The sequence below is a fragment of the Diceros bicornis genome, chromosome 10, assembly GCF_020826845.1.
Source record: "Diceros bicornis minor isolate mBicDic1 chromosome 10, mDicBic1.mat.cur, whole genome shotgun sequence".
NCBI lineage: Eukaryota > Metazoa > Chordata > Mammalia > Perissodactyla > Rhinocerotidae > Diceros > Diceros bicornis.
In genome coordinates, this window is record NC_080749.1 from 12,609,413 (window position 1) to 12,635,173 (window position 25,761).

Sequence of the window (25,761 nt, forward strand, 5' to 3'; positions counted from 1 at the left end):
TAATTTAGCTATGTAAAGTCTAAAACAACTATGAGAGACATACATCAGTGGGCATTTTTAAGCATGCTAAATGATGACAGCCTCATAGAGGTAGAGAGCTGAGCTGTTTACGATAGGGATCTGTTCATATTTACAGGATGTGCTAAAGAATATTTTGAGCATTTGTCCCCTTATATATGATTATGATAAACTAACAGATTGAAACCTGCCTATAAATTTCATTCCTTAAATATTATTTAGTTCTGCTTACTTATGTCTTCTATAGACAAGCTGTATTACATTTGCAACCAACAGTCCAGTAACAAAACCCTCTAAAACCTTTACCTTTGTCTAGCAGAGAAGAATAAGACTGACTTCTGAGGTGACCAGAAGAGTAAATGGGTTAAGCCGCCTATAATGAAGCTTTATTATCTTGAAGTATTATGAATTCACAGACTATAAAATATCTTCAAATTACCATTACACAGTTTAAAACCTTGGAAATTGTTAAAATTTTAAAAAACTATAAAAAGACGAAATGCTCCCCTTACATCAGTTCCCATTATATCAGAAATGTACTTTTTCCAGCTAATTTCCCTTTATGAATTAAACCAAAGAGCTTAGATATTACATTCTGAAGTTCATAAAGGACCAGAAATAGTAATATATCCAATCCATTTAAAAGTGATATAGTTTTGGCTTCAAAATTTTATTTTAAAGGTTGTACAAGGCCAGATTATGAGGCTATTGCAAACTTGAGAAATCTATCGGATGTATGAGATGAAAGAGAAGAAAGTGAAAAGACAAAAATAAATACATTTTCCATTTTGTACAACCATTCAGTAATAATGTAATCATTCAGTTAACCATTGGTTAACTAATCATGTCAAAGTAACCATTCAGATTTATCTTTCTACATGAATCACACTACTAATGTGATTTCTAGATCTTTTGGTAAATTAAATTACATGTGTTTATTAAAAAGTAAAAGTTTTCTTAATTAAAAATTACATTATAGTATCTTAGGCACTTAACTGAAATTAAGACATGGGTGACTTAAGAAGTATTAAAAATAGTGTATAAGAGCAGTTTTATAAAAATATCACCAAAGGCTGACATATCAAGCCTGGACATGCTTCCTTCTGAGTGGGCTTTTAGTGTGTCTGATTCTTTTAACCTCAATCTATTGGGATGGCATAGTGGTGGGGTGATAATGGGCCGCTTGTTCACAAACACAAACCTTCTCCTGAGACATCCTCTGAGTGATGTGTTAACGTGTTAAATTATGAAAAACCTTTCCTAAAGTACAATGATATACATACCCTTTTCAACACAAAAACATTTATCATTATCACTGACAGCATATAGCTTCTTCATATCCTTTTCCCTTTCAGAGAAGAATTCAATTACAGACAACACTACACAACTAGTGACTTAACATAAAATAACTTCTCCCAAATTCTCCTAATGTGATTAACCCTCTATAAACACTAGAAAATTATACCATCAACTTGTATACCATCAACTTTCATGACAGAGTCCCAATGCCTAAGAGGCTTAACACTCATATCTCAGTCATGGCTGCACGGCGGGGAAAATGAACATCATGATGGACTCCTGCATTCTTCACATTGTGCTCATGGACAAAGTCAGGGTAGTTTCTACGTGCAGGCTGGGGTGGGGACAAGGCCCTTGTGTTCCACTGGTTTCCACCACGTTGACAGCAGTCACTGGCAGCAGAGAGCCTGGATGGTTGGGGAGTGGGAGGGGAGGACAGTTAGTCAATAGAAATAGGAGAAAATGGATATGTTTAAGAGGTAATAAAGGAGAAAGGAAATGCGACTAGCATGCACCACTGCTATGAGTAGTTATCAATATCTACTCCATGCAATGATAACATTCAAGAATAACAAAGGAGAGGAATCCAAAAAGTTACATGTAGTGGAATATGTCAATATGGAAACACATGTCAGAGTCAGTTAAATGAATTAAATAAAGAGGAAATTTCACAGAGAGTAAGACACTGTTATCTGTCCCTGATGTTGCTACCAAAATTAAAGGCAGAAATGTTGTTTGAGGTTCTAATAAGAAGAAAAAATATTTATAATCTACTTAATTTAAATGTCTGAAAGGATAATTCACATAAGGACAAAGGCACATACAGAAAAGGGCAATTGTGAAAATTATTCCCCAGATTAAGTGATTACACAAAACTGAAATCCAAAAAACAAAATTCAGAGAGAGCAATTAAAAAAAAATCTACCCTTGGGGCCAGCCCCGAGGCTTAGCCGTTACGTGTGCACGCTCCGCTACTGGCGGCCCGGGTTCGGATCCTGGGCGCACACTGACGCACCGCTTGTCCGGCCATGCTGAGGCGGTGTCCCACACACAGCAACTAGAAGGATGTGCAACTATGACACACAACTATCTACTGGGGCTTTGGGGAGAAAAAGGGAAAAAAAGGAGGAGGATTGGCAATAGATGTTAGCTCAGGGCCAGTCTTCCTCAGCAAAAAGAGGAGGATTGGCATGGGTGTTAGCTCAGGGATGATCTTGCTCACTAAGAAAAAAAACTACCCTCAGAGGCCATATAATTTTCCATCAGTGTTCCAGATTAACAATGGAAATCACTGTCCCTTCTATAACTGAAGTTCATCAGACCTCAGAATGAAATTCAGCAGGTACAGATAATGTGAAGAGATTATAAGCCCACTCCAAGAAATAGTTTAATAAGCATATTAGATACATTTTATCACACAGTGCTATAGAATAGACCTAGAGAACTATGAGTGTGAAACATGCATACAAGCAGCTCGTGGTTAGAAATGATTGGAGTCCTCCAGTAGAAGGAAAACATTTGCCAAGGTTCAGACAAATCAAAGTTTGTGACATGGCAAAAAGGGCAGCACATATTTAGGATAGCTACAAAGAAAAAAAAAATCACCCCAATTACAAAAGAGGTCTAAGGATAGATTTTTAAATATAGTATTTTTCTAACTCAACTAAAACATGAATCTTCACCTTTCTTCCTTAGGGAAATTGAAAGGCAATTAGCTAAAAGGATTTTTCAGAACAAACTTGAAAGCCTTTTTTACAATAAAATCATCATCTTTCCTTCAACTGAAATATAATTTGTTCATCAGATCTAACCGATAAAATTCACAACCCTCAATATGGGGTCTCTGAAAATTTAGGAAATTAAATTAGGTTTATGTTCTCCCCTATATATGCAAGATTTTCCAAATATTATTCAGTTTTTGTTTTTGCTGTTGTTTATAAATAGTTTATGGATTTAAAATACACACAGTGTTTCTCAAAAAGTGATACTTTAAATATTGGATAATTCTAAGTTATCGATATACCAAATTATTCACTGAAATAATGGTGTCATTTAGAAGATACTAGTGAGAAAAAGCTAAAGAATTGAACAGGGAGTATGTTCAGAATAAACTGGTTAAAAGTTATCTGCCAGCAATAGAATATTCCATTATCCTGCCCAATTGTTCAAACCTGGGGAGCATTCGCAAATTTTATTAACTTATCACTTTCTAAAGGAGGACTGTTTTATATTCATTTAAAAGTATTAATAAGAATCAAAGCAGGCAGAAACAAAGAACAAAATGCAGAATGCATTTTAAATTAAGGCTGAGGAATCCATTAGCTCCAAGACACATCAGTTCTATATTCAGTTCCATGCCACTGTCGACACACTGAGGCTCATTAGGTTTTAAGGATCACCATTTTACTCCACTTAAGCAAAGGAGGTCTCAGCACAATTACATAAAGGAAGGACACAGCTCCAAATTTTTCATTTTTCTTAAAAATTCAATACTCTCAGATTCAATATTCTCTCTTTCTAAAAGCTGCAGCAAAGGACCTGAGTAGTGCCCAATGACTCAAATTAAATAGATTTAAACACGTACTCATTAAAATTGGAAAATTCAATAAAGATTTAGTGTCATAACACAGGATGCAAACAAACCAGACTCTCATTCCACATCAATATAAAAGGTAATATGTATGAAGGGAGTTCTTCACAGTTGAAGTCTCAAAACTATGTTTCCTTGCCAACAGGACTTGGTGGTAACATCAAGGAGATAAAACATAACTGCTTCCTGGAGCTGTGTTTTCAGTAAGAAATGCAAGAAACTCTTTTTAATGGCTTAAAAAAATAAAGACTAAAATTTGACATTGAGAAGCCTCACTGTTTATACTTCAGTGTGTGCCCACATGGACAAATACACGCAGTACCCTCACCACACTCCCAAGGAGAAAGGAGAAAAAAAGATAAAGGAAAAAAAATCCCCTCATTCTTAGAAACTGGTCAAGACATTTGGAACTGAAGTAAAAAATATGCCCAACCATCAAAAGCAACGCACCTTGCAGTTAGTTAAGCCAAAATGACAGTGAAAAACAATTACATAGCAAAGACTGAAAATAATCACCAACCACTGTTGACCCACCACCATGAAGGAAGAACCGGTTGACAGAAAGCTGACCCAAACCTTGAGATCACCACAGAAACTCATTAGATTTCAGGTACTAAACAAACTAAGAGCAAGAGAAAAAGAGAAAAATCCTATGAATTATCAAAGTTCACTTCATAAATAGACACAAAACTTGAACAGATGATGCAACCAACATGATCATTCAATCAAATAATTAATTCCCAAGGAGCCCCTCAAGCCACATCCATTTATTTGGAAAAGGATGAACCCCAATGATTAACCCCAATATGCCACAAAGTATCCATATTTGTGTACTTACTATTAATCTAAAAAAAGACCCTGGAGATCTAAATAAATGAAAATCTTCCCTGTCATCAGATTCTCTCTCCATCCCCAAAAATGGAGTATTTCATGCTTTGTTTTATTGGACTATAATCATGTTTCCCTTTTGGCTTTATCTTCAGTCTTTAATGAAGAAAACACACCCAAAGCAGTAGCATCATGCTGTGTGGAATAACATGTATCAAACATATTTTCCTTAGGGATCTGGGAAAAGGTTCAATTGACTGGCATTGAAGTCTTTTTCAACAGAGAACCACCCACCACTCCCAGATCATGCTAACCAAAATAAGGAGAGCTGTCTGATGTTCTTCATTTAGACTGCACTCCCTTCGTCATCCATATTTCTTATTTTCCCCATCCCGTGATGACTGCTCAATAAAATGCTTCTTTTCATCTAACAAATATGAATAATTTGCTTTCAATCATATTTAAAGAATCTAAGATTATGGCTGGGAATTTAGAATACCATTAAGCAAGCAATATTTTATTTTGGTTTAAGGAGTTAACAAACCATTTCCTGTCATGCTGGTCTGTTCCAGGACTCCTTGGAAGATTCTCTATCTCCACCAGCACAGGCCCAGAGGGAATGGAAGGAGTCATAGGCAGAGTAGATCTCACTCCCCAAGCCTTTGGAAACAAATTATAAAAATTATCTAGTTTGCCAAGATAAAAGATCTCTTCACCAATAAATAGAAAATTAAAATGGAATACTATCTACATAGTGAACAAATACAACATAAACAAATGCTTGAATGTTATACACTAGAGATAATAATCTAACTGTATATTAATATTTTATTCATTTTACAGGGACAGAAAATGTTTTATAGAGCATTTGGTCTATTTACAACATCTTAGAGAACAAAATAATAGAGAGTTTCACATTACTGACCACTTTACAGATAAGAAAAGTAAAACACAAAACTTTCCAAAGGTTACACCACTATGAAAAATTCAATTAATAATACTACTGTTTGTCATAATTAACTACAGTGTTCTAGTGGTTTATAAGCTTAATACTGTCTTACCTGTTGGGAGCCATTACTGTGAGTTGAAACATTACTGTGAACACTGTAGTGGGGAAAAAAATCTATTAAAAAACCATATATAAAGCTCTAGGGGTTCACACTGTAAGATTATACATACACTAATGAAAGTAGCTTTATTTTTCAAGACATAAAATTGTTTTGTATCAAATAAAGAAAAAATTACTGTTGGTACCTAAAACTAAGAATGTAAGATACCTAGAAAACATTTGCTTTTATAGGCAAACACTTCCTTTTCTACAGTCTGCTCATTTGATATTTCCATATACTTATGTTTCAATTGTGCTTTAGACATATATTTCACTACTAGTCTTGTTTATTCATTGGACAATATCTGTCAAAGATGGCAAAATAAAGATAGCAGCACAAATGATTCCTTAAATTCAAGGCACTAAGCACAAATACCCACATAAACTTACCTGTCACTTCTTTGTACATTCCTACCCTCTCAAGATTTTCCAGTGTCAGCAATAACTCAGCATTTTATAACTCATAAGGCCTTAATATAAACTTAAAGTTAGAAACTTCTCTGTATACCTTTCCCTCCAAATGATTTATAAATATGTTTCTAAAATTTTATTTTAGGCTGTACTCATTTCCCTTCCTTCTCTCAAAAAAAGCACTTAAAAAACTCAACCTATAATACAACAAAATAAATAGAAACAAATCTCAGAACAGCTAAAAAAGGACAAATACTCAACGAAATAACTCAAAGATGAGATATTACCACAACAACATGACGGAAAAAAAGAGTTTACTAACTTCAGACCTTCTAACATAAGCATAATTTTCATCCTGAGGTAAAGAATTCAACTAAGGTAACTGAAAATATGCTCAAAGTTATAAAAAATTCCTTGAAAGTGAGAAAATAATCTACAGATTTAATGAGAGCACTGTGCTTCAGGAAAATGAGAAACAGAATTAAATACATTCAATCCCTTATTGTTAAATTACTGATCTTCAAGGATAAGCAAAGAATACTTCAGGCACCTCAAGGAAATTTAAAGGCAAATCACCACCAGTATCAGGTTGGCACAGACTTCTCCACAGCCACACTCAAGAATATTATACCCAGCCAAGATGTCATTCCAGTAAAAGGAAACAGGCAAAGCTTCTCAAATGCAGACTCTGAATACAGCACCCAGGAGCCTTTCTTAGAAGAGTGAGAGCAAAACAAAAACAATCTGATGATGAAAGACAACCAATCAAGAAAGAACTCATGAATGAAGAGGCCTTGCTAAAGAGGCTGGGTGATGAGAAGCGAACCCGTTTTATATCTTATTTTTTATTATTACAAGCTGAGTCACCAGAACTTGCACTACCATTACTTGAGTTCAAATCCAAGCTGTACCACTAGACCTGCTCTCTGATCTCAGGTTCATCTTTTGCATGAGACCATTAGGAGGATTAAATGAATTAATATTAGATAAATAAAACTAACCAACAAAAAAACTTTAAAAAAATATTGTTTAGGGCCGGCCCCGTGGTGCAAGCGGTTAAGTGCGCACGATCCACTGCGGGAGCCTGGGGTTCGCCAGTTCGGATCCCGGGCGCGCACCGACGCACTGCTTGGCAAGCCATGCTGTGGTGGCATCCCACATAAAGTGGAGGAAGATGGGCACAGATGTTAGCTCAGGGCCAGTCTTCCTCAGCAAAAAGAGGAGGATTGGCATGGATGTTAGCTCAGGGCTAATATTCCTCGCACACACAAAAAAAATATTCTTTAGTGTAGATCTGTTGCCCAGTTAATTGCAAAGAATATACCAGTCAGGCATGGATTTCTTTTTACTAATCACGTTGCCCTTCCCAGAATACATTATGCTGGTTTAAGTAACCCATAATCCCAAGTATTAATGAAATTTTATCCAACCTGCTTGGTACAGAAACTAGACTCACTACTCCATATGATCCCCTGGGTTAATTTCTGAAGCTTTTCCTCGAACTGGAATAACTCAAGTAGGCGATGAATAAAAGATGAATAATAACATGAGAAAAAAGTGCTTATAATAAGTAATGTGAACTGAATCATGGCTCCCTATTTTCAAATAATTTGAAATGTAGAAAGCACTATTTTCTCCTAACTATACATATTCTTTCACCTCCACTAATATGAAAGTAGGAATGAACACTTCTCATTATTGACTTAATCCAAGATTCCCTTTTTCAAGAGCTACCTGCAATAGCTCACTCCTTTTGCTTTTATACTCCCTCTATTCATCACTTCCTCCACCGCTTCTTCTTTTCCTCTTTCCTGTCCTCAAGATTCTGTCCACCAAGGCTGTACAAAAAGTACTAATAACTGAAATGTGAACTATCCTTTAAAATGTCACCTCTTCTTAAAATACTTTATATTAGTCAACACTCACTAGGGAGTCGTTAGAAGGAGATAAAATAGTACAAGGAAAATGACTGACATCAGCCAATTTAAAAACCTGTTATTTAAATAGGCACAGTACAAGGTCAAGAAGCTTTTTAGGTCAAATAGTCGTGCTTTTTCAAATAGTACTGTTTTCCATGGTTCACTGGAGCAAAACTGTTCAGGCAAACAAACTACAACGGCAAGAATGAAAGGGCAGTCACGCCAGTCCAAGCTCAGGTTCTCTCCAGCACTGTTAGAAGCAGTGCTCACTAACATTCAGGAGAGCTGGGACTCCCCCTCAACAGTTCATTTCTAAAAGCTTATTCCAATAAAAGAAATAATAAAGTATCATCACTTAAATATACCATTTCTGCTGTGTTTTCCAGAGCCAAAAGCAATACTCAAGAAGACACAACAAAATTTAGTTGTTAAACTAATCTTAATTCTAAACAAAAAGACTACATAGTCATACTCACTTTTTAGTCAGAAATGTATATTTCAAAAAATTTTTAAAGGAGGACAAACTCTTACAAATAAAAGCCTTAATTTTTCAACTACATATCATTACTGAATGCCCTGTTTACATTTCTGCTAACTTCACCAGGTTATCTTCTTTACTTTAAGCTCTAAGATTCTGTCCCAGCCTCCCTTTCAGGAAAGCAAGACATGATCCATTAAACAAACAAAAAAAAAAATGAATAAAATAATTTAAGAAATACAGAACACCCCTAACATTTCTAACTTAGATGAAATGGACAAATTCTAGAAAGATACAAACTCCCAAACTGACTCAAGATGAAAAATAAAATCTGAATAGACCTGTTACAAGAGACTGAATTAAGAATTTTAAAACTTCATACAAAAAGAAAGTCCAAGCAGGATGGCTTTAATGGTGAATTCTACCATACATTTAAAGAAGAATACCAATTCTTTACAAACTCTTCCCAGAAAATAGGAGAGAAGGAAACATTTCCCAACTCATTCTGTGAAGCCAGTATTATTACCCTGATACCAAAACCAGACGAAGACAGTACAAGAAAACCACAGACCAATATTTGTAATGAATATAGACACACAAATCCACAACAAAATAGTAGTAAACAAAATCCAGCAACATATAATATAAAGAAGGATCAAGACCATGATCAAGTGGGGTTTATCCCAGGAATAAAATTAATTGCTTATCTGCAAATCAACCTTTGTTCTTTGAGCTCCTTGTGTGCAAAGATCATAATTTATTCATCTTTATATCTTGAGTTACATGTCAATAACCAATGTATGTCATTCTCATTATAAATAGCACATCCACCCCCACTCCACTCTTTACTTCTCTAAATTGCTTCATTTTTCTTTGTGTTAATTTTATCTGGCATTCCACGTTTATTTGCTCTCCCCAATGCTTAGGGATAACTTAACACTTTGATAAGGTCTTCAACAGATATCTGTTGAACTAATGACATCGAATACATAAATTCTAAAACATTCTATATCAATTCCTAAGTTGCAAGACATCACCCACCTGAGTTCTTCAGGTTTTGCTGTACTTGCTGACAGAAGAAAAAAAAACAAAACATTTCATTAGTTTCCTCTTACATGGTAAGCTGCTTCACTATTCATAAAAATAATTCTGGACTAATTGCTTTGTAAGCCGTTTCCCAACTACAGATTTAAAAACCTTCATTTCACAAGTGTTCTAGGGTTCACATCATTAAAGTCAATAATGACAATTATTTCCATTTTTAAAACAAGCAATAAAATAAGCATACATCCCTTCTTTTAAAAGAGACACGTCTGCAAGCCTCCTAGAGTGAGCTGAGTGACAATGAAACATTGCCAGCCAAAAATAAGAGGTGACTTAGGGTTTTAAACCACCACATATTGAAATGGTTTCATTATCTGATTTATAGTCATACTCAAAATTATGAATATAAATCAGTTTTTTTAAAAAACTGATACTGCCAAACATCAGATCATGGCAGTTGTTTTGGACAAATGGTAATGACCCTGACAATAGACATACTTAAAATTCAATCTGTATTTTAATACAAACTCAGATTCTAAACCAAACACAAGTTTTAGTTTATTTGTCAAAGTAAATCATGCTTTTTATTACATAATTAAAGTAACAAATAGCAAGTAACATTTATGAATTTGGAAATGTCTATGTATGATGTACACTGAAAATTAAATTTAAAAACTGTATTTAATAGAATCCTTAATAATATTATAATATGAAATAATTTTTACTTAAAATTTATTCATCATATACAAATGTTGTTACAAGTTCCTAGGGAAAATGCTGCTCTACAGAAGAATTAAAATAGTCAATACGAGCAAAAACTGAACACAAACTCAGAATAGTGTCTGAATTGGGATTAACATAAAGTTTAATCTCAGCAATAATATAGGCAATTTTTCCCTTTGTATTTTATTAAATTGATTATGCTAAAACAAAATTCAATAAATACTTTAGTTGACTGGAATAGACTTAAGATTCAGACAACTTCCCCTCAAGTAAACAATACTAGCACAGGAAGAATTGTCAAGGAGGAACAGTCCTTTGAAACGGTTGCATTTCACCTTTCATTTGTAGAGTTCGTCGAGAATATCGTTTGCTGGGTCTTCTTTCAAAGGATGTTGATCTTCTTGCTTTATTGGTTTTTGTGGTCTGATACTCAGTTTTCCCACTAAAATAAATGAGGCATATTAACAGGAATAAGAGAATTTGAGGCCTACAGTAATCAGATACACATACATGAGAGAAAGTCTACATAGAGGTTCTTAAAAGAACTACTCTGAAGAAACGACTAATAAAAGTCTTGATGTCTCCCTTTACCACATTATTCTTTCACTCTTTAGGCTTGTGTGAAATAAGCAACACACAAATTATATTGCTTTTCCTTAAGCAGATTAATTTCCCACTCAGTGCAAGATATCCTTTTTGTATATGGTATCCAGCTGTTGGATGGAGACTCCTTAAATATATATAAACAACTTTTGTTATATGGATTTAAATTGGGTGTTAATTAATACATAAAGTAAATGTCAAGAGGGATACAAAATTCTTTACACCATTACAATATCTTCTTGTCTATTCAGGAAATTACAACCAATAACAATACCACTTTTTCCTTTTATTTTGGCCAATGGAAAACACTGGCAAACCACTTTATTTCTCTATGCCTTAGTTCTCACATCTGTAAAATGAGAAGTTGGCCTAAATTTTTTGGCCTCTATAAATGAATGAAAGATATAGTGAGCAATTATTAACATTAACCTATATCGAAACCGTGATCCCAGTCGAATAAATCCAGATCGATGAGAACTCTTTTGGACAGGGCCTCGGAGGCGGAAGAAGGCATGATGCTCCACAGCACATTTCCATAAATGTTTGCATGCTTTTGGATGATCCAGCCTAAAGACAAATGTATGCTCCTGCTCTTTCCCCTGAAAAAGGAAAGGATGTAAAGAGAGGTAATTATTAGATCAAACAGTCCTGTCCCCTGTCACTTAGCTACAAATACAACCACAACACCACCAAGAATCAAATACTAATGCATCTAGTTTGCTCCCTGAAACTCAGACACTCTTTACAGCTATCTACATAAAAAGGCAGAGCTGAAATCAAGCTGTCCATTTTCTTAGCCAATATAAAATTATTCCTAAGAGGGTCCTCTCTTCTTATGTGATCTCATTGCTCAGGGAAACATACAATGAGGCTTTATCTGCCATACTTTGGGATAAATGTACAATTATAATTTAAAGGTTCACATAAGATCCGGCAATATATTTGAACAGACTTAAAAATGTCCACATTCCTTGTCATAGTAATCATACTCACAGGAATCTAGTAGTTACATTCACCAGGCACTTTTCTAAGGATTTCACATGAATTACTTCAATGAGTAGATACTATCATTAGCTCCATTTCACAGATAAGAAAACTGAGGCTCAAGAAATCAAGCCCGGGGCCGGCCCCGTGGCTTAGCGGTTAAGTGCGCGCACTCCACTACTGGCAGCCCAGGTTCGGATCCCGGGCGCGCACTGACACACCGCTTCTCCGGCCATGCTGAGGCTGCGTCCCACATACTGCAACTAGAAGGATGTGCAACTATGACATACAACTATCTACTGGGGCTTTGGGGGAAAAATAAATAAATAAAATTAAAAAAAAAAAAAAAAAGAAATTAAGCCCAAGATCACAAAGCTAGTAAGATAGGAAACCAGAATTTGAACCTAGCCATTTGGGCTCTAGAGCCTACGTTTGTAACAACTAAGGTATACTGTCTCTCCAAGGAAAAAGATTTTCTGAACACCAAAATTTACACCCAAAGATTTTCTTCAAAATCTCATTTATAATAGTAAAAATGGGCAAAAAACCCTAAATGTCCTTGGGGCCGGCCCCGTGGCCTAGCGGTTAAGTGCGCACGCTCCACTGCTGGCGGCCCGGGTTCGGATCCCAGGCGCGCACCAACGCACTGCTTCTCCGGCCATGCTGAGGCCGCGTCCCACATACAGCAACTAGAAGGATGTGCAGCTATGACATACAACTATCTACTGGGGCTTTGGGGGAAAATAAATAAATAAATAAAAATTATTTAAAAAAAAAAAAACCCTAAATGTCCAAAACAAGAGAAATAATCAAGTAAATAATGGTATATTTAAAAACTATACAGAGATGAATGAATAAAAGATGAATGAATGAAGGCACTATTGTTTATTCATATTACAGAAAACTATATATAGGTTAAAAAATCAATGAACTAGATCTACATGGCTACATTCGTTTGGGTAAAATAAGCAAGCTGAAAAAAAACCCGAACATAGATATGATCCATGCAAACTTTTTAAACAATTCTACCATGTATGATGTGTTTATATTTGGAAAAAGTTAGAAAGTATGAGAATGATATCCCCAAAGAATGGTGGCCACTTATAGGGAAGAAAGGTACAAGCCGGGAGATTAGACCTTAGCAGTATCAAATATATTTTTATTAACTTATCTATTTCTAAAACATAATTCTGAAGCAACAATGCCAAAAATGTTAAATTCAGATGAGTAAAATGGGTATCAGTTTTATAATTTTTTGTACTTTTCAGTATATTTTGAACATTTTGTCATTTAAACTACTTTGCCATTTAAAGTACTTATAAACTCTATGCGTAGTTTCTCCATGACCCTGATGTAGACAAAGATTCTTTTCTTTCTTTTCTTTTTTTTTTTTTTTCCTGAGGAAGATTCACCCTGAGCTAAACTCTGTGCCAATCTTCCTGTATTTTGTATGTGGGTCACCGCCACAGTATGGCCACCAACGAGTGGTGTAGGTCCATGCCCAGGAACCAAACCCAGGCCACTGAAGAGGAGTGCATCGAACTTAACCACTATGCCACGGGGCCAGCCCCAGGCAAAGATTCTTAAATTTTAAGACACAGGGCCGGCCCTGTGGCTTGGTGGTTAGGTGCGCGCGCTGCGATGCTGGTGGCCCGGGTTCGGATCCCGGGTGCGCATCAAGGCACCACTTCTCCGTCCATCCTGAGGTTGAGTCCCACATACAGCAACTAGAAGGATGTGCAGCTATGACATACAACTATCTACTGGGGCTTTGGGGGGAAAAAATAAAATAAATAAAATCTTTAAAAAAAAAAAAATTTTAAGACACAAAAAGTACTAACCACAAAGAAAAAAACTTATAAACTGTATTACATTAATTATCCAAAAGATATACTAAGGGAGTCAAAAGGCAAGCCAAGGAGCAGAAAATACTTGCAACACATATATCTGACAAAAAACTGATATCCAGAATACATAAAGAATTTCTTCATTGAGAAAAAGAGCTCATGACCCAATAGAAAAGTGAATAAAAGACTTGAACAGGCACTTCATAAAAGAGAATATCCAAATACTTGTAAGTGCTAAACAAATAGTCATCAGCAGAATGCAAATTAAAAACCACAAAATGATTCTACTACCACAATGGATAAAATGAAAAAGAGAATACCAACATTAGCAAAAAAAAAGAACAAATGGAACTCTCTTACTCTGTGGGTGGGAACATAAACTTGTATAAACACTTTGTAAACAGTTTGGTGGTACCCACAAAAGCCAAACACAAGCATATCCTAGTGCTCAGAGCAGCACTCTTTTTCTTTTTTCTTTTTTTGTTGAGGGATATTCACCCAGAGCTAACATCTGTGCCAATCTTCCTCTATTTTGTATGTGGGTCACCACCACAGCATGGCTGACGAGTGGTGTGGGTCTGTGCCGATTGGGTCTGTGCCCGAGAGCCAAACCTGGGCCGCCAAAGTGGAGCATGCCGAACTTAAACACTAGGCCATGGGGCCGGCCCCAGAGCAGCACTCTTCTTAATAGCCAAAAACTAAAAATAACTCAAATATCCATCAACAGCAGGATGGATAAATAAGTGTGGTCTAGTCATAAAAAGAAATACCATATAACAAGAAGAGCCAAAATGAGCCAACTACTACTTGCTGCAATAGGGCTGAAGCTCACAACTACAATGCTGAAATAAAGAAGCAGACACAAAGAGAACATTCAGTCAGGTTTCATTTACATACAGTTCAAAATATAAGCAAAAACTAATCTTATTAACGGTTGTAAAGTCAGGAGAGTGGTTACCCTTAGGAGACTGTACCTGGTGAGGACACAGGGAGATCCTATAATTCTGGTACTATTCCATTTCTTCATATGGGTGCTGGTCATACAGGCATATGTGAAAATTCAACAAGCTGTACATTTATTTTTGCACTTATCTGAATTTATGTTATACTTCAATAAAATTTACCAACAAAAACTACACACAGAAAAAAAAACATGGGAAAATGTATCATCTCAAAGTAGGGAAAACCTTTCTATGACACAAAACCCATAATCCATAAAAGACTTATAAACTCACCTATTTAAAAATTTCTTAAGTGCACGGCAAAAACCATGATAAGCAATGTTAAAAGACAACTATAAGATAAAATATTACAATTTCTATGACAAAGGGCAAAACTTGAAAGAAAAAAGGCCAACAACCCAAAAGAAAAATGGGCAAAAGATATGAATAGACAGTTTGCAGAAAAGGAAATGCAAATAACTCAAATATATAAAAAGATGTCCAATATCACTTGTAATAACAGAAATAAAAATTAGACCTACAATGACATTCCACTGTCACCTTTCAGATAAAAATGTGGTAACTGCCTCTGAGGAAACAGGTTGTACACTGATAAATAATGCAACTTGATAGTCTCTCTCTATATCCAGGACAAATGCACACAACCACTTAAACCACCAAATCCACTGCAGGAAATTATCCTAGAGATACTTACCAACGTACAAATTAATGTATATACAGTGAATAAATGTCAATTAACTGAGAATTGATTAAATAAATTACAGTACATCCATACACTAGAATACTATGCAGTTGTATTTTGTTCTTCTTAATAAGAATGAAGAAGCACTTTATGTACTGATATGAAAAAGATTCCAAGTTACAATGTAAAGTTAAAAAAAGGACAAGTAAACAACAGTTTATAAGCATAATAACTTTTGTATAAAGAATTGATAACACACATTTGCTTGTATATATGTATAAAATACCTTCAAAAAGATATCCAAGAAGCTACTATTGTATTAGATCAAATCTAAAATGTTTATGGCCCAATAAGAACAAGTGCCACCAATTAAATTATGACCATATTTTCTTATCACATAGAATTATATTTTATTCTTGAAGGACTGCCTTTATATTTAGATACAAATACCATTTAACCACATGCTTACATAAAAAGGAAAATATTCGTAAAATAAATTGATTATTTTTACATGCAAAATCTGCCTCTTCTGAATCATTTTCAACTCATTTGTTGATGATATAATGATCATCCTCTGTGAAATCAACAGATTTCTTTTTAAAATGCTCTATTATTGTCTCTATGAATTTCTTCTAAGCTGTGTGATAAGGCAATCCTCTGCATGTATATCAGTAACAAAACTTAAAACATCACTTTTTCATCTAATTTTCACAATGTCCTTTTTTTTAGTTCTGCTAAGTAGTCCTTCTCCCACTCCACTGTGCATACCACCAATCTTGGTAACATTTTGCCCAATTCGCGTTTTATCTATATCCATCTATAGTATGTACATGTGTTTTTCAAATTTATTTCTTTGCATGCTGTAAAATTATTTTTATTTACTCACAATTCTGAGAGTTTTGACAAATGCACAGTCTAGCAACTCACCACCAAATCAGGATACAGAAAAGTTCCCACCCTCAAAATTCCCTGTGTGGTTCCTTTGTAGTCAAGCCTCCTCACTCCCTCTAATCCCACACAATCAGTTATCTATTCTCCACACTACAGGTTTGCCTTCCCCAGACTGTCATATAAGTGGAATCACACAGTCATCATCTTTTGAGTCTGAATTGTTTCACTTAGCATACACATTTGAGATGCATCCATGTTGCTGTGTGTATCTATTAGGAACTAGATTTAACTGAAAAAAAGGTAACCCTTATTTTAGAAGGCTTTATTAAAGAATATTACTAGGCAGATCTTTTTGATTAATCTTTTTGATCAGGTTCCAAAATGATAAAGTCATTTAAACACAATTTTTTATACACATGAGATATGTTATCAATGAAGAAACAAGAAGAGTCTTCTACATTATCTTTAACCTCAAGGGCAGAAAACCATATTTTTAGGATGGTGTGACTTGAAGCAGGAAATTATTTAATTAAATTATTAATTATACTAAGTTCTATGGCTCTGTAAAACAATGAGGAATATTTCCCCTTTTAGAGACTTAAGTTACCACATAACATAGTCATTGTTAAATAAATAATGCAATACAATTCCTACCTGATCATCATCTTCTACAACCACCAGGGTTAATTTATTCTTCTTAAAATCCAATCTGGTTATCTTGGGCCTATAACAATATGAAAATAACAGCCAGATCTCAAATAAATGTCCTCTAAATTAAAAAAAAATTTGTTGTTACTGTAAGCACATTAATCATCTAACTTTTGAATTGAAAATTGATAAGAGGGTAAACATAACCTGCACTGCCCATCAAAAAAGCCTCCAATCTAAAAAATAGTTAAGATAACAGAAAAAAACATATTTCAAAAGCAATACCCCTCTAGCAAAATTGATGCTACATATATATCACACGTTAAAAATGTTAAGGAAAAAAGGAAAGGAAGAAATTCATATATCTATTTCACAGGCCCCCAACTATAGTTAAGACACTCTCGAGGTCTAGTGTTAAAGCAGCAGCACAGGAACTGGATACAGGAAAGACTATAAAGCTTTCTAAAAGGCATAAAGGAAAACAAATTATTAATTAGGGCCTTCAACTCTACTTTCTACAGCAATTTTGGTTTGAAGAAATATATCTTTAATTTAAAAAAAAATTTTTTTTAAAAACCTCACTTTATGGCCCATTTTCCAACTCTATCTCCCAACTGTACTAAAATCCTAAACAATCTACCACATTTGAACTCTGTACTTCTATAAACTGTGAATGTCAAAACAATGCAACTCTCACTAATTTTTAAATATATAAAATATGATTCTAAAACATAACTTGTTTACAAGAGCTGTACTAAAACAATAAGTAAATAAGTGTAATAGGGAGAGGAGGAGCAGAGGGTCTAGCACCTATTTAACTGTAACAAATACTTACATAATGCCCACTCAGTGTCAAGAACTCTTCTAAATATTTTTACATGTATTAATGCATTAATTCAACTGATTCTCACAACAACCTTATGAGGTGGTACAAAAGATGCTTTCTTATCTCTCTGCCTAAAGCATTCTCTGGCCATGAAGCCTGTTCCATCTGCCCTCAGGGCAAGCTGGAATTGTGAAAGAACTGACACTCCAGGACTGGGTAAATATATACTCAGCTCCCTCACCTATCAAGGGAAAATTATAAAGGTGTTCCATTCAAGCCTCAGAGAGTCCCTTGCAGGGACACCTGGATGCAAAAATAAATGAAATACTATCCTCAACTTTTTGAGGAGAAATAATTTTCAACCTAAAATTCCATTCCCAGCCCAATTATCAAGAAAACATAAGAGAAGACCAAACCATTTTAAGGTATCCAAGGATTCAAATAATTTACCTCCTACATCTTTTTCTTAGGCAGTTTCTTGAGGATATACACCAGAAAAACAAAAGCAAAGAAAGAGGGAAATATAGGAAGAAGACACAGGATCCTAGCTGAGAACACAGGAAAAGGGAAGTGCCAAGATAAAAGCTGTAGAGAAGCCTGGAGAGCTAACAGTTCCAACTGGAAAAGAAGACTCATCTAATGCAACCCCTGAGAATCTGAAAGAACTTCTGGAGAAGACAAAGGCAGGTAATTAAAGGGGTGTGTGGGGTGCGTGAGATTGGGGGTGAGGCAAGAACTTTAGGAAAAAAGCTATACAGAAAGGAAATGCAATCCTGTTTGTGAGTTCAAGGATTTCAGGGCTGATCAAGAAAAAGACAGGACCATGAGATAGCAGTATTGCACAGTGAGCTTTATTCAGAGGTGTTCAGACAGGATCGCAGGAGAGGGGAAGTCCCTCACAGCAGGAGACCTTCCAGAGGTGGAGCACAGGGCCACCACAAAGGAGAATAGGACAAGGGAACTCCCAGGAGAGATGTGGCTTATTATATGTCTAGGTGACGGCATTCAGCAGCAAGGGGGTGTCTCTGGGTCAGAGAGCTCTGAAGGGCAATAGCGGTTTGCGGTCTTTTATAGCTACAGGATTTCTCTTATCTATGGCTAGCAGATGTCGGGTGCAGTGGGATGTGCAAACCAGGCAGGCTCTAAATGGCTAAAAATATATTTATTGGGCCATATTTCAAGTAACTGGATGTGTAAGAATTTGAGTTTGGCCCTGGCAGGCTTTGAGCTAACAGTCCCAATGTGCTGTGAAGAAGTAAACCACATCTGGGCCAATATACAGGAGCCATCTTCAGCTCAAGCATATAACACCAGTACACTACTAAGCTCTGTACCAGTTCTGACACAGACACAACAATGTAAACACTGTTTCCTGATTTTCAGATTTCAGAACTGACCAGACAAAACCTGAAGAACTTCATTATGGTTATGAAATCCAAGTAAAATCTATCCTTGATGTAAAAGTAAAACGCAAATTTAATTTAAAAGTATGGATGGCAGAAGTGGGGACAAAAAAAAGAGAAGCACAGCTTAAAAGGAGAGGTAAAAGTACTAATATCTTTCTCTTACACAACAGGGAGTAGAGAGTAATGAGACTGTGGAACAAGAAATACTAAAACTAGTGACATGACTACATGACAGGAGAGAGTGCCCATGTGAACATTTAATACATATAGAAACACTTATATTAAGACATATTCTGACATACCTGGAAACTAATGGAAAACATGGATAGAAAAGTTTTAAAAATTGTCTCTGAGGGGTGGGACTCAAGACAGGAGTCTGACAGGAAACAGTTGCTTTTCATTTACAAGCTTTTCAGAACTATTTGATATCCCAACTCTATGCTATGTAATAACTTGATATAAATGTTTTGACTCATTAAAAAAACAAAACAACAATACGTATCTTTGAGATTAATGGTGCTTACCAAAAAAATAAGCCAATTTTGGTCTCTCCTTCAAAAACAAGGACTCCTGTTGGGGTTAGTCCCAAGCTATAGTCATTCCCATCTCTAGCCTAATGTAAAGGAGAGAAAAATGTGCTAGCTTTATTTGCATGAAACAGGTTTCACATTTTCACACAACTGTTTAATTATACTTTCACGTTGAATTATATTAATTATACACAGACTAGTATTAATATGCAAGGTATTTTCAACAATTAAGAATATCCAAAATACCATTCTCAGGAAAATTCATGCATACATTTAGTTCACTGCAACACTAGAGCCATTGAAAATAAGTAAGTATACTTCCACTACAAAGAAAGCTCTTTCCAGATTCTTCCCATATTCTATTCACCACTTAAATCACAAATTTTGAAAAAGACTGCCTTTCAACTAGAAATAACTTAAAACGTTAAACAAGCTATACTACAGATTAAAAAGTCCTCTCAAGCTATAAGTTTTCAACTTAGCTTTCTAAACTCTTTTTTACAGAGCCTACTCAGCTTAAGTGATATAAGATGATATAAATATGAAATGAAAGAATAAGAAGTGGTTTAAAAAACTAAAAAGAAAATAATAAGAGCTTAAAAGCACAGACATCCTTTTTAGAGATTCTGGTTGTTTTTCTTCTTTCTTATAATGAACCTTTATGTGAGATTCTCATCACTCAGTATTTAATCTCAACCTCTGTAACACATGCAAAATACCCAGTGCTAAACTATGCAAACTCCATACCCTCCTTCATATTGAAAAATTCCAGTCACCTTGAATCTTGAAGGAATAAATTTTTTAAAAAGCATCACAAAACAGTGCTTACCTTGACCACATGCATATCAACCCCATACATTTCTAGCCATTTGGCTTTATTCAGATAATTGGTTTCAGCTTGTGCTGGTGTCTGACCTCTGAAATTTAAAAAATAGTAATTTTTAAAATAATAAATGTAAAATGAATTCTATACCAAGTATAGAAATAGAAGAAAACAAATATGAAGTCATTACTGTGATTATGTTAATATGATCAAATAATAAGTACCTGTATTCTTTCCATTTCTCAAAAATAGCCAGCTCCATCTCTTCAGTCTGAATGGGCACGAACCTGAACTCAGACACAAGCTCAGGACTATGCTCAGCAAGATCATAGTCACCAAGTTCAGCTACAAACATAAGTTCCACAACATTATATTTTGTTAGTAAGTTTATTTCCTGCTGAATCTTTCTTCAAAACTCATTTTATTAATAAAAATTGATAAGAAGAATAAGAAAGATTCTTTCTTAAACTACCAGGAATTCATAACACCCAGACCATTCCCAAGAATAAATCTAGCTTAGTCTTATGACGTATCTGTTTGTACACAGAAATCACATATTTGTGGTTAGTGGTGCATTTTCAATTAAATGTCTTTCTCTTAATTTATTCATACCTTATAATGCCTAGCTTTTGAAAACTTCTTTCTAGACTTCCACAGAGAAATATCTTTTGATCTTATAATGAATAAACAAAAATATTTAGCAATCCTTAAAAAACAATTAGCTGACATCTATTAAGAATCGAATATGCACAGAACATGACATCATCATCATATACCACTGTAAGATATCATCTCTGTCCTCCTGGAATTTTAAATTATTAATCCTAAAGAAATAACTGAAAAAAATTACTAAAGGATATTGAGGAAGGAAAGAGGTGGGAAAAGAACTGGACAACGCACAAACATGCAGTCATCTGTGGTTATCTCTGAACTGTGGGTTTAGGGAAGAAGGGAAAACAACAATTTTAATTTTCTATACTTTAGAAATTTTTCCTCTAAAAGAATATTTTACTAATATTAAAAAATTAAAATATTTCCATTATGATAAAAAAATCTAGCTGTGCAGAGAAAAAATACATGACAACTATCTTGAGATAATAAAAATATATAACATATATATTTTAAAACATATATAAAATATATAATATATATATATAATACATATAATAAAAATAATAATCTGACATATTACAGATATATAGTCATTTAACTTCACAACAAGCTTGGAAAATATTTATTATCATGCCCACTTTAGTGATGAAGAAATTACTCTTTTGTCTGGACCACACTATCTTTAAGGAACACACCAAATCCGCTACATAATCTTGTTCAGGATATATACTAAAATGGTAAAGAAAAACTGAATTCGAACGTGTGAGAAAAAGTTGATAAAAATTATTCTGATAAAATATAAAATCATAAATGAGAAACAAGGAGCTCATTTTATAAAGATGGGAGTAAAACTTCAGCAAATTTATTCTTAAGGACCTCAAGAATTAGTAGGATTTGGTAAACTATTAGACATGGAACAAAGAGATGCATAGGACATAACATGAAGATTGGAGGAATCATAAACCTAATGGTGCCATGGATGAAAGAGAAAATAGTAAAGAGCTTTTACTTAGGAAAAAAATATGATACGTAGGGTTAAGAGACAACAGAACAGAGCCACTGGCCGGCTTTCAATCCGACCAATAATTATTTAGTGACCACTACTTTGAATAGTGTTTTGTTAAATAAACACCACACAGCATATACTTTGGCTGTCATGAAACTTACACAAAGAGACACAGACAGAATATATGAGGCAATAAATGATGTAAGACAGATATTGAAAATGACAGCTTTTCAGTATATCTGACAGCTTTAGAATTAACAACCTCATACAGGAATAAAATGTAAAAGTCTACTTTCAAGAAAATATGCATGCAATTATACACTTCTGATCATTACAATGCCAGATGCGCAGCATTTGCAAGCTAGTATCTATTTGACAATCTGCAGATCAGAAAACAAGTTTTAATTTGTAGACAGACTAGAATAGTAGATGGAAGCAGGTAGATAATTTACACTAAAGGCAAATTTTTGGAGTGCCGAAATTACCTCCAGTTACCAATCCCTCTAATCAACAGGAAAGTATGCTTTCTTAAATAGTAGAAGCACAAAAGAAGCAAAAATATTAGGTTTACCATAAAATGTAAAAATTTAGTCTTATTAATATCTAGACAATGGCAAATAAATACTACTGATCTTAAAGGGATTGGGGATAAATATGCAATTGCCAAAAAAAGTATAAATTAATATCTTCATATCATTAAATATTATTTTTATTTTTATTCTAGTATATACAGAAACTCCAACAGAATCTTTCTTTCCATTTTGTGAACAAGGAAAGAAATTACAGTTTTCCTAAAATGTCAACTTTTCAGAATAAAATACCTAAGTTTAACAGTATTTGATCAGTGTAATAAGGTACAAAAGAGTAAGTTTTTCATTAATCTCATTTATTGGAAAACACTTTTTTTTTATTCTTAACATAACCACCAGGAACTTTTAAATACACTCTAAGTATTTCTTTCATGGATTCATTTTTAAGAATAACAAACAAAAGCAAACCATGTGGATATTGCAACAATTTACTCATCCATTACTGCATTCTTTTTAAGAAAAAAAAATTAGCTGAGGGTCCAATTATAACGTTTATTGAATTATCAAGCAGACTGTAATTTTTGTTGGAAAACAAACAAAACTAGAGATGGAAAGGGGGCAAATAAAGTGAAAGGAAAGAAAAAGCAGGCAATGTTCTAAAACAAGTGAAAGTAAAAGTCAGAGTTAGATATTGATACAAATTTACACAAAAACAAGTGTTTCTTTTCTTGTACATTACTTTGAAACTTTTGGAATTCCTTAACTAAAAACACACAAAAAAGAATTATGCTTTACTCTTGATAGTCAACATAAGAACTGCTTACCTTGCAGATTATAAGCTGCCAACTGAACCGCTGTATCAAAGGGACACTCTAATCTGAGACCAAAATACAAATTTGTTAGACAAGTCAATTTCACAACCTTCATTTTAAGATAAATGGAAATAATACATATTTTATGTTGACCATTTCTTTTACATAATTAACTATAAACTTATTTTCAAAATCATTTTCAACTACTCAAGAAAATGCAGTTTACCTTCAATAACTAATACTTACTTTCCACTGAGAATGTCTTGTTTTAACTGAAGAACAAATAAATATCTAAGAAAAATAAAAGGCACAAATTTAACTGAACAGAACAAATCCACTGTGAAAAATAATCCCTTCTAATTAGAGAAGAAACATTCTTAATTATAGAATTTTACCCACAATAGAGTCTGTAAAGAAAAAAGAATACAGAAAAAGAAGTAATAAGCATCAAAAGGATGGTAGCATGCCCACAAGATAACAGCAAGGAACAGCAGACCACAGAGTACAGTATAGCCACCTTAAGAGAAAAGGTTTAAAGCAAATTATTGAGAATGAGCTCTGTGATCTGATTTAACTTAATCTGACAACACAGCCACCTCATATGTGAAGGGATACAGGCACGTTTATTACGATGGATAACAGCTATAATCTCACTAGCAGAGTGTTCAAGAGAAAACCCTTCTAAAGGGACTTAGCAACTCAGTTTTTTACTTAATAAATAGTATTTGTACATGAGTCATGGATTTACAATATAGTCAATGAATAAATATCAAGGAGGCAGGACAAAATAAAAATAAGTATGTATGACCTACCTAAGTTTACTCAAAACTATTGACCAAATCAGGATCTAACATTTTTCATTAATCAATGGCACTTCAATAGGTAAAGAAAGTCAGGAGCCAATCTGAATAAACTCCCAGTGGCCAAAGATAGATCATTTTGAACATCAATAAACATAATATGGGAATGTATTGAAACACTTCAGCCCTGTTTAATATCTATGAGTTAAGAATGACCCTTAAAAAAAGAACTCACTAGTTACCTTTGGTGGATGCTAGGGAATCAACTCTATTTTGAAAACCGACAAGGAAAAGAATCCTACACATAAAAAACTCTGCCCCAAAATGAAATTATTGTCTAAGGTGTTGTTACCAGGGGAAAGGAATCCATTTCATTAGCTGTCTATAAACTGGAAAGAGTTAAAAAGACAATCTTCCAACATCTTAAGCTAGCCTGACCAAAACTTTACCCCTGTACAACTCTAGATGGTGGTCTTACCGGGTTAGCTCTTCACGAAGATTATTGGGTTCTGAGGAATAAAATTTAACTCGAAGATGCAGACAATATGGTGACCCAACTGCCATTTAAAAAAAAAAAAATCAAAACTTTAATTTTTTTATATAACTATTTAAATAGTAAGAATTTTGAGCCAGTAAATTTGTTAAAAATCTACTGAAGTGGAAGCAGAAGATAACAGGTTACTGTGGCAATATTTCAGGTTACTTTGTAGGCTTAATTAAACCTAACACAAAAAAATCAATCAGTGGACGTTAACGTACCATCATACATAAGTGTACTATCACAATCATCTGTCCTCCCAAGAATAGACAGCGCTAGATTAATTCTAATAGTTCAGGGCCAAATGCATCAAATAAAAGTCTTGACTGTGCAATTAACAACTCTAAAAACCTGTCAAGCTGTATTTCTTGAAAGCACGGAGGAATGCCTATGTTAACTGCTCATGGCAAATGCTGCCACACACTTTCCAAATCACCTCACCTACTTCACTAACCGCTATACTATCAGTGGTCCCATTACTTTGTAACAAAAGACAAGAGTTGAGGTACCCTGAAATCTCTGTTACTACAGAGGACAAACTAGATTATGGATTGGACATTGGTATTTTCCCCCAACTACTGCTAGGAATAATACTGACATTTAACGTGAATTGCTTCATTTCATTATTCTTTATTTTAAAATATCACAGCCTTAAAGTCTCAAAATATTTTCTGAAGTAGGGCAGATGCCTAAGAGGAAAATTCCAACATAAGCAATTACTAAATAAAAGTTAAGCATCTCATGGGAACTCAATCTCATTTGCAAGCTGCAAGCCTTTCTCCTGGAAACAAACTGTAAGGCACCTGAATCTAGATCTCCATTAATCCTATACACCTTAGGGGA

The 25,761-nt window shown here is 34.5% G+C and overlaps 1 protein-coding gene across 6 annotated transcripts in view; it reads right to left on the bottom strand.

The window, feature by feature from the left end:
• EPB41L5 (erythrocyte membrane protein band 4.1 like 5) overlaps positions 1-25,761 on the bottom strand; it is a 122,684-nt gene that overhangs the window by 60,212 nt on the left and 36,711 nt on the right. For 5 of the 6 annotated variants that reach the window (XM_058548811.1, XM_058548812.1, XM_058548808.1 and 2 more), the window contains exons 5-16: positions 24,859-24,937; positions 23,827-23,871; positions 23,593-23,645; positions 20,845-20,965; positions 20,627-20,714; positions 19,792-19,880; positions 17,042-17,111; positions 11,451-11,620; positions 10,754-10,860; positions 9,693-9,720; positions 5,797-5,839; positions 5,280-5,395 (exon numbers count right to left, since the gene is read on the bottom strand). In XM_058548811.1, coding sequence (XP_058404794.1) covers positions 5,280-5,395; positions 5,797-5,839; positions 9,693-9,720; positions 10,754-10,860; positions 11,451-11,620; positions 17,042-17,111; positions 19,792-19,880; positions 20,627-20,714; positions 20,845-20,965; positions 23,593-23,645; positions 23,827-23,871; positions 24,859-24,937 — 1,009 coding nt within the window. Of the gene's footprint in view, positions 1-662; positions 1,725-5,279; positions 5,396-5,796; positions 5,840-9,692; positions 9,721-10,753; positions 10,861-11,450; positions 11,621-17,041; positions 17,112-19,791; positions 19,881-20,626; positions 20,715-20,844; positions 20,966-23,592; positions 23,646-23,826; positions 23,872-24,858; positions 24,938-25,761 lie in introns of those variants that run through there. The other variant, XM_058548813.1, reaches the window with a different exon arrangement.